General features: G+C 39.7%; 1 protein-coding gene across 8 annotated transcripts in view; it reads right to left on the reverse strand.

The window, feature by feature from the left end:
• The window catches only part of ADGRG6 (adhesion G protein-coupled receptor G6), a 150,529-nt gene that overhangs the window by 94,520 nt on the left and 40,027 nt on the right, over positions 1-15,982 (reverse strand). For all 8 annotated transcript variants that reach the window (XM_077351169.1, XM_077351168.1, XM_077351178.1 and 5 more), the window contains exons 3-4: positions 6,948-7,289; positions 3,336-3,959 (exon numbers count right to left, since the gene is read on the reverse strand). In XM_077351169.1, the coding sequence (XP_077207284.1) occupies positions 3,336-3,959; positions 6,948-7,289 (966 nt within the window). The remainder of the gene's footprint in view (positions 1-3,335; positions 3,960-6,947; positions 7,290-15,982) is intronic.

Consider the following 15,982-nt stretch of genomic DNA (forward strand, 5'->3'; position numbering starts at 1 on the left):
ATGGAGGCGCAGCTGGCCTTCTACCACCTACGCCATGCCAAACTACTAGCACCCTACTTGGCACCAGAGCACCTAGCAACAGTGATCCACGCAATGGTAACCTCTAGACTGGACTTCTGCAACTTGATCTACGCAGGCCTACCCTTATCCTTGACCCAGAAACTGCAATTGGTGCAGAACACAGCGGCCAGGATTCTAACCAACACACCGTGAAGATCTCATATCCGGCCTATACTTCAACAACTCATCTGGCTCCCAATTGAATTCCAGATCAGGCTTAAGGTTTTGGTTCTTACCTTCAAGGCCATATGTGGTTGGGGCCCAGTGCACCTGAGAGACTGTCTCTCCGCCTATATCCCCAAAAGAGCATTACGTTCCGCCACTGCCAACTGGCTGGTGATCCCTAGCCCCAAACAAGCACGTTGGTCCTCAACGAGGGCCAGAGCTTTTTCCATCCTGACCCTCACCTGGTGGAACGAGCTCCCTGAAGAGATCAGGGCCCTGCCCGAACTTCCACAGGGCCTGCAAAAGGGCATTTGCCTGAGACCGACCATGTCAGTTTCTCGTCCCCAAAATGGTCCAACCATGTCCCTATTCTTTTTCTTACTTTTAATATAACTAAAGAACCCTTTTATGCTGTTTTTAGCATTTCTTGCTAGCCTAAGCTCATACTGAGCTTTAGCTTTTCTAACACTCACCCTACAGGCATTGGTTATTTGTTTATATTCATCCTTGGTTATAAGGTCCTCCTCCCATTTCCTAAACGAGTCTTTTTTATTACTCAATTCTTTTGAAAGCTGTTTATGGGGCCACCCTGGTTTCTTTAGGTTCCTCCCAGTTTTCCTTCTCAAGAGAATTGTCTGCAATTGTGTTTTCAGTATTTCACTTTTGAGAAAGTCCCAACCTTCTTGGACTTCCATCTCCTTAAGTTTTTCTGATGATTCTAGGAATAACTATAACAGAATGAGTAGACAAATCAACAAAAATAGCTCACTATAATGTTACTTATGAATTTTCTATGGAAGGAGTTTTCCTTGCTGTTTGGCCTTTCTGGTTCAGACTTTGCCACAGAAATCTTAGGAACTGAACTTCCTAGTAGTGTTATCAACAGGCCAAGGTGGTAAACATTCAGTGCCATTCACACAGGCAAAAGCTTTACCTGCCTATTTCCCTAAAATATTATACACAATATTTTCCTAAAAAATCTAAGGATTCTCATAAAGGTGTTTAATAAAATTCTGGTTTGCTACTGGCTATTTCATATACAGAAAAAGAAACACAGTGTATACCTAAGTTTTCTTGCTTGCACAGAGCTTAAATGCTAAAAAGTTATATTCAGGTTAGCCTTGTAGAATCCACACACAAACACATTTTTAACAGCCTACCTTCATTGTACAAGAACAACTAGGGACCTGAAATCCCATTACAAATGTCACATTAAACAAAGGGAGACACTGTTATCCCAAGACGATTATCTTTATCAGTAGGTTGGAACGCTTACACTGAACAAGTCCATTAGCAAAACATTTTCCAGAGAAATCAGTAATGAAAATAAAAGCACTTTGCTACTCAGTTTGATAATGGAAGTGACATTCATATGGAAATCGAAGCTGTTTCCTATATTGTATACTGGATTTCATTGCAATGAAGTGTAATTAATGTTCCATGATAGCTGCTTTTCTGTGAACTTTGCATGAGTAATTAATAATCATAATGGATAGTTACATCAAAGCTTTTTGTTTCTTATCTGCTACATGCCTTGCCAGCTCTGATTTTAAAGTTAGCATAACTAATCCAATTCAATGATTGAAAGAGGTTTTTAAGTACCCTTGTATTTGAGGGGTACTATCCAGACTCCAGAGACAGAAAAAAAGCTCAAACGATTAAGCTTTTGGATATTACCAATGAAATCTATTTGTTCGGTTTTATACTGCCCTCTCAGTGGTTGCCATCACAGGGCGGTGAACAACATGTCCAGCATTAAATACCATAAAATTCATAAAAATTAACAATACAATTAACAGGACCATGCGAGGAGCATAAATTCGATCTAACTGCCCACCCCTGCACAGTTTGACAGCAAGCTTCTGCCTGATATAAGGCTGGAATGGCTCTAAGCCAATCCAGCATTCCCTTTCACTTCCCTCTCCCTGGAAGGGGGGAGGCAAAAGGGAGGATTTAAATGGCTGATTACCATTTAAACTGAACAGCTGACCAGCAGGCTGGTCAGGATGTTCAGCCAAATCGATTCAGGCTTCTCTGATTCAGCCCATTTAAACTAATGGGGATTAAAATTTAGCTTGGATAAGCCCCCCCCCCCCCCAATCCAGCACTGATCCAAGCCAAATAAGATCCTTAGTTTATTGTTCCCCACACTTTAGCTAGTTGGCCAAGCCTTGCTGACACCATTCTCCTTCATGGCCTTAACTTGAAGACCTGCTTCCTCCAAAACTATCTAACCTCCTAGCTAAGATCTGCTTCATAAACTCTGATCTTCACATCCTTGCCTTTAGAAGTGAGCACGATGGGCAGTAGGCATATGGCTTTTTTGCTGTTGCCACATTGCCTATGAAATTCTCAACCCTTGAGGCTCACCTAGAATAAATATTCTCAGATCTTTCTTTTTAGACTTTTATGCTCAAATTGACCAAGACATGAATACACAAACATTATTAGTAATGAATTCTTAATACTTTTGAAATGAGGAAAGGAATTCAAGATAAAATATATTTGTATTCAAAGCCTTAACATAAGTTATTATTTATTTTTGTATGGAGAAAAATTAGGCTAACTTTCCAGTGAACCTGTCCAAGAGGACTTACAAATAAAACATAATAAAAAATTAAAATTTTAAATTGTGTTAAGAACATTCCCACTAGATCATAAAAATATAAATTAACTGAGCAGCCTATAATGACCTTAACAATTGTCAAGCTGAAATTAAGCTACAATATGTTAAAAGATCAGACCCATAGTTAAAACTCTGGGTAAACCAAAATGTTTGTCCTCACACCTGAAAGAGAGTAGCATAAATTCTTATTCTTTACAGTTATTTGTTGTTTCAAACTCATATAACATCATCAAATGTTACATTTTAACTAAGTTTGCTAGCTGCCTTTTGAAATATTTGAAGACAATCTAGATACTATGTATTAAAAGAGCACACATACCCAGAAGCAAATAAATGCTCTGTGGGATAGAAATGACAAGCTCAGGAAAGGTGAGGCTGTTCTTTAGGAAGCTAAAGTTTGCTTTCATTATAAACATACAACTTGTTTCTAGCTTGACACTTTCAAATTTGTATCAGAGAGAAAACCCCCAGCAAGAATACTTACCACAGCTCAAATTATTTTCTGCTTTCAGGGCTGATGCTGGTATACTCCAGAAGTCATTTTCCCAGTCTACAACATTGCCTTTCACATCACAGCTGAGGTTGAAAAGTGTTTGTGAATTCATTGTGAAATTCCAAAGGCGGAAGTTGTAAATATCTCCACTGAGAGGGCTCATTTCATTTCTGCCAGAACCCAGAACTAACTTTCCATTACCAGGAATTACTTTTCCATAGGTATCTGAACAGTTTACTGTTTTATACACATTTTTGGCACTCACTCCTACAGTTGAAGAGATGTTATCCCATGCAATACAAAGCTGCTCAAATGTTCTTGTGAAAAAGTCTCCATATGGATTGGTGTCAAGTGCATCATCTAACCTACATTCTGTGCCTGAGATAAATATGAAATGGCCACTTTTTCTCTTTCCAAAGCTGAATAATTCTGTGGCTGAAGATCCACTGTAGGAGAAAGCCTTCCATTCATGACCACCATTTCTGTTTTCTGTTGCTTCAAAACACAATGTGAACTGATTAAGATCTGGTACTTGGATGTTATTTGCCAGGGATACAGAATCAAGATCCAGGAACTGTGGAACGACAACTTTTTGATTCCTCAAAGACACAGCAACTGAAACAAGGAAGCAAAATTTGTTATGCCTCTCCTCATATTGTAAGTAGCTAGGACATGCATCTGACCAAGTTAATATGCAAATATTATTTTAACATAACCATCAGCTATGACATATAATGCAATTGTAATATGTCAAATGAATTTTTACACCAAGGCAAATTGCTCTGTCTGTTCGTAATTACAAAATGTGAAAGATCAGTAATTTGGAACATTGTTTTATTTTAATGCCTTTACTGACAAGAAACCATTGTCCTCTTGCAGGTGCAACATTCCTTAAGTGGCTGCTGCACACTTTCCTGCTTTCAGCAACTGAATAGACTGAGAGGCATCTGCACAACTCTTTTTATTTTTTGGGGGGAGGGGGAGCTGTTTGCTGTCAACACTCTCAGGTTCCACAGAGGGAGACAGAGTAAAGGGGGAAAGGAGAGATGCAAGGCAGAATCAATGAGTGAAAAGGGGAGAAAGAAAAACAAAGTATTTGAGACAGGGCAGCTGCACTCCCTTCTGAGGCAGGGAATGAACTGGAGACTGAAGACAGGAAGCTGCTTCCCTTTATTAGATGGTAGGAATCACCCCTATCAAGAAGTACTCTGCCTCAGAGGGAGAACTATTAATGCCTGGCTGTGGCATGCCTTGTATATATCTTCCAGCTAAACGCTGAAGAGCTGGGCAACCAAAAAAGTCAATGATTGGGAGGCATAAGGCTAAGGGGCTTGAAAAAGCATTTGATTGAACAATGCTATACATCTTCTTTTCAACTTCACTTCTGTACATTCACTTCGCATAACAGTCATTGTGTGTTTTAGGACGTTTAAAATGGTGTAAGGAAAACTCTTAACAATAACATATTCTGAGCATGTTCTGAACAACTATTGTATTCTGTAATACTAGCATCCAGTACTGGGTTGGTGGTATTGGAAGGCGCCATCAACTCACGGCTAAAAAAACAGGATTTTTACAACAAGAAACATTCACAGATGGTTTGCCATTGCCTGCCCTGTGTAGAAGCTCTAAGCATTCTAGTGATCTCCCATCTAAATACTAACCAGGACTGACCCTGCTTAACTTCTGAGCTCTGACAAGAACAGGCTAAGAATGGGCTGAAATAATAGCAGATCAAAGAGGGGGGAGGAGCAAAAACTGTAGCTGTAACTGGGGAAAATGAAGAGTTTCAGCGCTAACAGCAAATTTTCCTCCTGGTTGCCTATAATATGTCAGTATCTCAATACTTTGATACATGCCAGCTGTTGCTACTTCATTTGCATGTACAACATGTACAACATGTATTAAAACTTAGTAATTATATTTTACTAATGTTAAATTTAACTAGGACTGGTTTTTCTTCACACTTCAAAGCAGCATTTTTAACTCAACTTTTCTTTGATGTTAAAACGACATACTTTCTCGAGGAGTTGCAAGTCTGGAAATAGAAATTAATAGTTTCCTCGAATGTAGTAGGTACCAAGGATAATAAGAACATTACCAAAAACTCGACTGGAATTCAAACATACTTTGTTGGAAATGCCTGTTCATGTTGCCTTTCTTTTGACTGCATCAAAGATTTGCTCAGAAGTCAAAAGGAACAATGAAAATGTACCGCATCAAGCAATGTAGAACAGAAGGAGCAAAAGGTTTTGGGCTTATCCTTAATTGAGAAACAACTTATTTTATAAACTGATATTTTCCCTTTGAGCAAAACAAAAATGATGTTGTGCAGAAACCTTTCCTTGATGTACTGGACAGTTCTGTATGTGTTTGGAAGTCAGCAAATGGACAGCTGTGGCAAAGTATTGTGAAACCACATATGTCCAGAGTATATACAGCCAAACTGCATGTATTTTCAAATGTATGGGGGGAGGGAATGACTTTTTTTGTTGCTTGAAAGTTTTCATCTCACTTTGTGATTAAAATAAAGAAGTAACTGAGCTGGTTACTTTATTTTAAAACTGGTCAGTACCAAATTAGGTGATGCTTAGTACTAAGCAAAGTTGTTGTTGTTCTTGTTAGTTGTGAAGTCGTGTCCGACCCATTGCGACCCCATGGACAATGATCCTCCAGGCCTTCTTGTCCTCTACCATTCCCCGAAGTCCATTTAAGTTTGCACCGACTGCTTCAGTGACTCCATCCAGCAACCTCATTCTCTGTCGTCCCCTTCCTCTTTTGCCCTCAATCATTCCCAGCATTAGGCTCTTCTTCCTTCTTATGAAGTGGCCAAAGTATTTAAAGCAAAGTTACATCTTCCTAAATCCACTGGGCTTAGAAGGGCGTAACTCTTGTCACTGATTGCACAGTCACTTACTTTTTTAACATGCTTTTCAACCTAACCTCTCCCAAATGCTGTTTAGTTATTCTGTTCTTGATTGTGCAAACTTCCCAATGGTTCTATAGAAATGGCCATAACATACGTGGGAAATTTACTTTTTAACAGCAGTGAAAAATCAGAAAATAATACACTTTCTAACGTGCAAAAACCTTTAGCATCCTACAGCTACTTTTAATGTGAAAAAACATTTAAACATTTAACTTTTTGTTTCGAAGCAACATAAACTATTTTTGCATCCTCAAGTTACCTTTTCAAGAGGGCTAGTGTGGTGTTGAGGTTAAGAATGCTGGACTATATCTGGAAACCCAGACTCATATTCCCACACATGCCATGGACCATTGGCCAATCAAATATTCTCAGTCCAACCTACCTAATGAGGTTGTTGTGAGGATAAAATGGAAGAGGAGATAATAATAGCCCCAGTGGGAAAGAAGATGGGCTATAAATGAAGTAAATAAATACATACATGCAAACACACAATGTTGAACAATCACTAGATGAGATGTTCCTCCAATGGAAGTTGCACAAATAGTTAGTAGAGAAATTGTTTGAATCATGTCCAAAACTGTAAGATGTACAAGCCTCAAAGATAAACTCTTAACAGAATTTTGGAATTTAAATGCTGTGACAAAAATAAATATGAACTATTTACATGCACCTACCTCTGGTGTAGCTGGCATTGAAACCTCTTTTTTGGATACTAAAATCACTTGTGAATGATACAACCATTTGATGCCCAGAAGAGTTAAATGATAAACCTCTAGCAGTGACTCCACAGAAATTAACTTTTTTGTCTCCAGTATCTAATGTGAGATAATCATAAATGCAGTTTGGAGCTTCTTCAATTTCAAAATCAACAAATGTTATTTGAATTATGAATCCAGAAGGAGCTCTGATGGTCCATTTGCATGCTTGACTGTTGGGATAATCACTTGGAAAACAGGGAGAAGAAAAAAATCCTGTAGGGTTGGTAAGTGCCATTCGACATTCAGAGCATCCAAGAGCTAGGGAATAAACAAATCAAAATTAGCATAAAATTAATCCCACTCCTTCCTTTTAAAAAAGGCTGTTGTACTAATCAGCTGTAACCAAAGTTAGAAAAAACGATTTCATCCACATAAAAATCTACATTGGTCCATCATGAAATCTCCAACCTGAAATGTGCAAGTTTTAGAAGCTCTGTTTTTAGGAAGTTTGCCAGCAGTTAATAACTTAGACATTGCCATTAAGATATGTTACAGATCCACATCACAAGCCCCCGTTTTCTGAAGAACCAAGTATACATTTGAGAATATAATTGTTTCACATAACTGAGGACCAATTATCATCAGGGTGAGATGCATCCTACGGTATTCCACAGGATGCAGTTTTATCCCCTATGCTAGTCAATCCCTATGTAAAATCTTCAGGAAAATTTCTGCATAGTTTTGGAATTTGATACCAATGTTTGTTCTGTATATCACCATCAAAAACCCCTGGCAATGAGACAAAGTTCCTGATTGACTGTCACAGTTAAATGGTTCAGAGTGACCACACTGAAACTGCACCCTGATGAGATGTAGGTAATGCTGGCTGGAAAGACTGAGATCTTTAAACATAGTGTTTTCCACTCTTGATAGTCTTCAACAGACCCTTGATGACTTCGTTAAGGACCCAGATCCACTAGATTAGCGATCCCCAACCTGTGGTCCTTCGACTAATTGGAGGTGGGCCCCGAAGGATGCCTTCTCTCCCCCTGGCCCTTTACTTCATCCCCCCCCAGCCCTTTACAACACACTTCATTGTCTGTATCTTATTTTGAAGGGATGTTTAAACATTACCATAGCGATCAGAGAGCGCTAGGGCAGTGGTTGAGAGTAGAGGAGTAAACTACCCCCCCCACCGGGCCTCAGTAAAAGGCGTTGAGTGGTCCCCAGTGAGTGGTCCCCGGTGTTGAGTGGTCCCCGGTGTTGAGTGGTCCCCGGTGTTGAGTGGTCCCCGGTGATAAAAAGGTTGGGGACCACTGCACTAGATCCAGCATTACTTCCAGAGAAACAGGTTAACGCGGCTGTAAAAAATGCTTTCATCCAACTTAGTTTAGTCCAAAAAAATGGCTCTCTACCTTAACTCAATAAATTAATAGGATAACATCAATAGGGCCCTCCTCCATAACCCTCTCCCACCCTAGACTGAGAAGGGAGCAGAACTGTTGAGTCAGCAAAACTGGTAACACAGAGTATTGGGTCATTTTAATGGATTTTAACTTTACTGTTTTATGACTACTTATTGTTCATGTGGTAAACCACCCTGAGACAGCTGTGACAAGAAAGTATAGTATAGAAATTAAATTGAATAAATAAATGCATAAACACATAAACAAACGCATAAACACATAAAGACATAAACAAACAAATAAATAAATAAAATATTTAAAAGGCTCCCAAACCATGTATTTCCAGTCCTGTCTTGCCACTTCGCAAATATGTTTCTATTGCCACCACTGGCTAGGACAGAATATGGATTTTATCTTCTCCATAAAATGTAGCATTTCAAGAACAGTGGATTATTTTTCATCTATTAGTAGTTGAACCACATCTTCAGTAATGTTTTAATAAGAAATTGAGATTTTTTTTCTGGCTGTCTATGGAGCTAATGGCTGATTTTATGGATAAGTCAGCATACTTTGGGAACAGAAGTTAATGTAAATACCTTTTTATTCATTTAAAATGGTTGAACTTCAGTTGTTCCAACCAGTGTTTCTCAAGGCAGTACACAACTATTGCTTAACCAGAACGTAATAATTAAAACAATTAAATCAAAACAATTAAATACGGATGGCAGCAGTTACATCAGCACAAGATCAATACAAATGGGCAAAATTAAAATTTAAAGATCTGAAAAATCTTGGTACAATTAATGTTTAACCAGGAGCTAAAATTAATAAGGAAGATGTTTTAAGAAATCAAATAATAAAATTATTCTATGTTTCAAAAAAATCTGGAAAGTCACTTTGTAGATGATGCACTTTGACACATATAAGATAAAGATATCCCCTGTGCAAGCACCGGGTCATGTCTGACCCTTGGGGTGACGCCCTTTAGCGTTTTCATGGCAGACTTTAATATGGGGTGGTTTGCCAGTGCCTTCCCCAGTCATTACCATTTACCCCCCAGCAAGCTGGGTACTCATTTTACCGACCTCGAAAGGATGGAAGGCTGAGTCAACCTTGAGCCGGCTGCTGGGATTGAACTCCCAGCCTCGTGGGCAGAGCTTTCAGACTGCATATCTGCTACCTTACCACTCTGCACCACAAGAGGCTCTTGACACATATATACACCTATTAATAAAGAAATATTGTCTCTGTCTGAAAGCATTTAAATTATATACTCTTTCCGCAGGTCTCCCCCAATCAAAAAGAAACAAAGTGGCATGAGTACGTATAGCATCTAGACTTGTTATTGTGTATTTAGGATTTTTATATGCCATCTCTCAAAGAGATCTGTCCCAGAGACTCTTGTTGGATTTTTAAAACTAGAACATTTCCCATACATTCCAAGGTTAAAATAGGGTAAGGTGACCAGATTTTAACATTGGTAAAGTCTATATGGAACAACAATTTGGTCTATATGGAACAACAAACATTTTCATAGAACGCATAGAACGCAAAAATAGTATTGTTATATTTTTTTAATGTCAACATAAGTACAATTTGCCAGGTACCCTCAGATGTCCCTCCAAAAGTGAGACAATCTGGTCACCTTAAAATAGGGCAAAATGAAAAATAAATTCTAAAAGCACGTTCCTCCATTGTAGCATTCTGAAGTGGCACCACATTTTCTGAAGTATAATACTGAAGCCACAGATCAGAGGCATTTCTATGTTTAGCCCTCCTAACAAGTGACAGAACAGCAATAGTGGAAAGCACACCTGCAGACAAATAGGAAGAAGAGCCAAACCACCATGATGTCTGTGGGTTAGACGGGCTACAGGACAAACAAAACACTTCTTTTTCTATAAAAGATACAAATAGAACATTCACCAAAAAAAGGTTATAGTGTCAGACGCAAGGTCACTAGCAAGCCTCATCTCTGTTGGATTTGCTTCATTTTTAGAACTGCTGGTGGTGGGTAGAGAAAACATAAGGAAGCAATGTGCAAATTTCTTTGTGATTCTACAGAATTATATAGTTTCTCTGTATAATAATAATTTTTTAAAGTCTGTCCTAACTGCATGTTATTTTTAATGTGATAATTCCACAAATCCCAGCCTTTGCCAGTTGCACAATGACTCAACACCACATAATAAATGTAGGCATGACAAGCAATAGTTTTAATACTACTTCTTTTTGATGCAAGCTAAAGTTCACTTGAGCACAGCTTACAAGTGGTTCAAAATATAAAGAGCCCGTAAAATTACATGAAATTAGTTTTGTTTGCTTCAGCAAGGACAAAAACTGTGGTGAAATGCACAGTCACTAAAACTGTTTCCTTTATTTTAAAAAGGTATACAAAACACCAAGTTTGAGTACATGTATTCACCATTTACCTCTTTTAGGCATCTGCAGGGACCAAAATGGTAGGGACCTCACAGAAGCAGAAGAGATTTTAAAAAGGTGGCAAAATTATACAGAACTATACAAGAGCGAGCTTAACATCCCTGATAACCACAATGGGGTAGTTACTGACCTGGAACCAGATATCTTGGAATGTGAAGTCAAATTGGCCTTAGGAAGTCTGAACAACAATTAAGCTAGTGGTGGTGACAGCATTCCAGTTGAACTGTTCAAAATCTTAAAAGACGATGCAGTAAAAGTGCTATACTCAATATGCCAGCAAATTTGGAAAACTCAACAATGGCCACAGGATTGGAAAAGGTCAGTTTACATTCCAATCCCAAAGAAGGGCAATGCCAAAGAATGTTCAAACTACCGCACCATTGCACTAATTTCTCATGCTAGCAAAGTCATGCTCAAAATCCTACAAGCTAGGCTCCAGCAATATGTGGACCGAGAACTTCCAGAAGTACAGGCAGGATTTCGAAGAGGCAGAGGAACCAGAGATCAAATTGCCAACATACGCTGGATCATGGAGAAAGCTAGGGAGTTCCAGAAGAACAGCTACTTCTGCTTCATTGACTATGCTAAAGCCTTTGATTGTGTGGAGCACAACAAATTGTGGCAAGTTCTTAAAGAGATGGGAATACCATAGCATCTTATTTGCCTCTTGAGAAACTTATATGCAGGTCAAGAAGCAACAGTGAGAACTGAACATGGAATCCCTGATTGGTTCAAAATTTAGAAAGGAGTTCGGCAAGGCTGTATACTGTTGCTTTGCCTATTTAACTTGTATGCGGAGCACTTCATAAGGAAGGCGGGATTAGAAGAGTCACAAATTGGGATCAAGATTGCAGGGAGAAATATCAACAACCTCAGATATGCAGATGATACCACTCTAATGGCAGAAAGTGAAGAGGAACTAAAGAGCCTGTTGATGCGGGTGAAGGAGGAGAGTGCAAAAGTTGGCTTGAAACTCAACATCAAGAAAACAAAGATCATGGCATCCGGCCCTCTCAATTCCTGGCAAATAGATGGCGAAGAAATAGAGATAGTGACAGATTTTATTTTCCTGGGCTCCAAGATCACTGCAGATGGGGACTGCAGCAAAGAAATTAAAAGACGCTTGCTCCTGGAGAGGAAAGCTATGGCAAATCTAGACAGCATCCTAAAAAGCAGAGACATCACCCTGCCAACAAAAGTGCCTCAGAGCCCAGCCTTCAAAGGAGCCATTTTTGCCTGCAGTTGGTAGGGAGTGGTGCAGGTATATCCTTCCTGGCCTATGGTTTATGGCCAGCCCTTCCCAGCAACTGTTTGTATTCTGGGGCACAGACAGGCAGACCAGCACTAGTCCTGTGAGTCTGGAAAGTGCAGGAAGATCTAAATAAATATTTACAGCCTGAAACTGTAAATAGTGAACAAGTAAATGGCTGGAGAGAGATGGGAACTTTAGTGACTTTTTCAACCTTGGCCTGGCAAATAAAAATCAGTATAAAAAAACCTTACTAAGGTCAAGACTGCTGTGCACAGAGAGACTTCCTCTTATGGTTGCCAGCTTCCCTGTGAGGCTCTCTGCCCCACATCTCTCACAGGTTGTCTATTGGGGGGAGACGAAGGGAAAAAGCGCTTGTAAACTGCTTTAAGACTCCTTTGGGTAGTAAACAACAGGGTCCAAAAATCCAGTTCTTCTTCTAAGGAGCAACCATGAAAGAAGCGTAACATTTTATCAACAGTGAAAAAATGGAGACAGAAGGAACAGGGTGGACACCTGTGTACTGTGACTACCCCATGTGTATTAGGGCAGGGGGACATTTCAGTGTTTGTGGACTAATTCACACAAGAAGGGAAATGACAGAATTGGTTGCTATGTAATCTTCCCCTAAGAAGAGTCTCCAGTCTAATTTTCCCTTCATATATCTGAAGACATGGCTCTGGAAAGCTCATCTATAACCACTATGCTACAATTCCCAAAGGTCAGACCTCTCCCACACTCAAGGAACATTCCACACCACAGATTCTTGACACCCATATCTCCACACCCATGCCCTCATTTTCCACCACACCACCACAACCTCCCACGCAACACAGACATTCAACCCCATGCCCATACAGACTGGACAACTCCTCCCCTTCCTTTTCCCACTGCCAAGCTCTAGTGCATGTTGTATTCTTGGATACAACGGACTTTGTCCCTAGTAAATAAATAAAATTGTAGACAGCATAATGAATCCTTATATTTAATTTTTATAGTGTTCACCCAAAATAAATGCTGCATCAAAAGAAAATATCTACTACTATTAGAAAGGTGAAAAAAATAATTGCGTTAGTACAAAAGTTGTCAGTTAAAATCTCTTGGCAAAATTTTCAATAAATGCAGAACATAATTGTCCCAATACTACGTTATTTTTAAAGACTTGGAAGTGACAACTGCACATTTCAGACAGAGGAAATTTAACATGGAAACAACTTGAGGGCAAATGAGAGACAAACACAGCTCTGCTTCCATTTAAAGTCAACAAGAATATTTCTAACAACAGTGGAAACAAAATGATCAAGTATAAATGCACATTTCAGACATCTGAACAGACGGTGTGGCTCTGCAATGAGAAGCCTGCAAGAATACTTATTAAAACTCTCATTTGGGATGATTTCTATAAATTAACAGTGTTTCCAAGATTTGGATTCAAATCAATTTCATGTTCTGTCCCAAGTATAAGATGCTTAGTGAATGATCTGAGTATATCAACCTAATACAGCTTGGCTGTTAAGAGAATAAATGATAAATGAGTATAATCATCTTTCCCCCTCTTTGAGCATCTTGGAAGAAACATGGGGTTGCCAGCATGCTGGAACATGCCATTTCTCTGACAACAAAAATGCTACCTCAGATTGTTTTTATGAATATGTGTGTGTGGCGGGGGACTGGTATAAGATGCATACCTGTCGTTTTCCCTAGGGGAATCTTAAAGCAGCATGGGGTTGCCATTTCCAAGCAGAACAGAACTTCTCTTCAAACACCATGACCTAATACGTGCTGGCTTTCCATAACCATATACAGCTAGCCATGAGTGAAATGCATTCTTCTTACCTACTTCTCCTTCTTCACTGATTCATAGAATGATAGAGTTGGAAGATACTTCCAGGGTCATCTAGTCCTACCCCCTGCAGAATGCAGGAAATTCACAACTCTCTTCTGTTCTTTGTTACCGTCCATAACCTTATTGTAGATTCATGGTTTGCATGTAAATTGCATTAGTTGTTAAATATTTTTACTTTTATATTATTAATATGTATATATTTGTGAAAACAATTGATCAAAAATAAAGTTTTTAAATGTTTTGCATTTTTGTAGATAGTTTCTATAATTATGCTAAAATTTATCAGCTCAATCAGTGACATCTTGAATAATTTTATTTTATATTAAACTGGGAACCAAATGTAAAAGAAGAAAATATTCTCTGTGTCAGGGTTGAGCCTGCCCTGCCTGTTTTCCCTTGGTATTTGTTTTGTTCCAGTGAAAATTGAAATGGAAGCAAAATGCATTGACTGTCTCAATCCACAGTTTGTGAAGAGGTCACACTGGAAGCAAAGCTATGGATTTCCGCCAGAGGAAGAGGTAGTGTGAAAATCCTGTGTTACGCCCAATGTAATTTAAGAATATTTTCATTGGCAGACCTGCAAGAAGCTTATACAAATAACAACACTGACAAGCTAGCTAATCTGAGTTTCCTCTTAATAGTTCTTCGCAAATCTGAGATTTGTTCTCAGTTCTTCTGACAAAAACCACTAAACCAGAAATGGCAGTGTCATCTTTCTTTGTTCAAAAGATCAACATTTGCCATCCTTATTGGCTATTCATCCCGTGCTTTATTGATACCTTCACCTTGATAATTCACCAACTGTTTCTGCACAAGGAATCTGGACAGCCTTTGAAGGTTGACAGATTTTAGAGCCCCCTCCACATGTTGCCTGCATCCTGAGGTGGTCCAGTAGCCGGGTTGAATTTTGGCCATTATTAACTTGTGCTTTGGGGGGAATTTCTATACAGAGTGCCAAATTGTGCTTTATCTCCTGCCCGCAATTGCGGGATAGTAAATTGCTCTTCTCCACCTCTCCACACTGAAAAGTCTTCCCACTTTCCCACTTTCTGCCTCCAGATCTCAACTTTCCCTCTCTTCAATAGTGAAGAAAAAGGCAACATGCTCTTGGCTCACCACACCTCAGCCTGTCAATCACTGGAGGCAACCAATCGGAGGCTTGTGGGTCTCCAAAGTTCCCCTGAGCACTAATTTTTAAAAAATTAAAACATACATATGACAATGCATACTCATGGCAATGCATATGCAATGCCATGGAAGATACAGCCCACCCATCCACTCAAATCCAAATGCGGTTGACCAGTGAAAGGCATGGCAAGGAAGGCAGATTCCCACCCCTGCAGTAGTTCAACCACCATATGTAAGGTTCTCTCCAGTGATCCTAATTAACCACCGCCACCACTATGGCTGCCTCACCGGCCAAGCTACCAAACCCCTGACCTTCTGCTCCTCTTCTCACCCCCACTGTGCTGGTCCATCCACCTGCTACTCAGCCCTTCCCTTCCCCACCTTATAGATTGTGGTTGGAATCTGCCTCCTTCACCATGGAAGCTTGGAAGTGGCTGGTATGAAATGAACAGGTGAGGGTAGGTGCAATGGTGGGACAGTGCTCAAGATACTATAGTGCGTTTCCCCTTCATATGGTCTTATCGCTGGTTGCTTGCTCACCACTGGGATGCATGATAGAGAGTGGTAAATCCACTTTCCTTGATTTATCACATTGCGCTTTAAAAATGGCCAAATCTTGACACGTCAGCTGGACAAACTCAGGATGTTGGTGACGTCATGAGAAGGAGGTTCTAAAAGCCACCAACATTCGTAAGCTGTCAAGTAACATATTCCTTTTGCAGAAATGCTCTGAGAATCGCCAAACTGGATTTACAGCCCTAAATGCGTCTCATTGGTAAGCAACCAGTGAGCAACCCCAGATAACCCCTGTATGGAGGGGGAAATGTGCAGTATGTCTTGGCAGTATTCCTCCGCCCTCGCACCCTCCCTCACCTCTCCATTTCCTGCTTTCAGGTTTTTTTAAAGAATGCCATAGTCTGCATTGCAGCACAATCACAAA

This window comes from Paroedura picta, chromosome 1, assembly GCF_049243985.1.
Source record: "Paroedura picta isolate Pp20150507F chromosome 1, Ppicta_v3.0, whole genome shotgun sequence".
Classification (NCBI taxonomy): Eukaryota; Metazoa; Chordata; class Lepidosauria; order Squamata; family Gekkonidae; genus Paroedura; species Paroedura picta.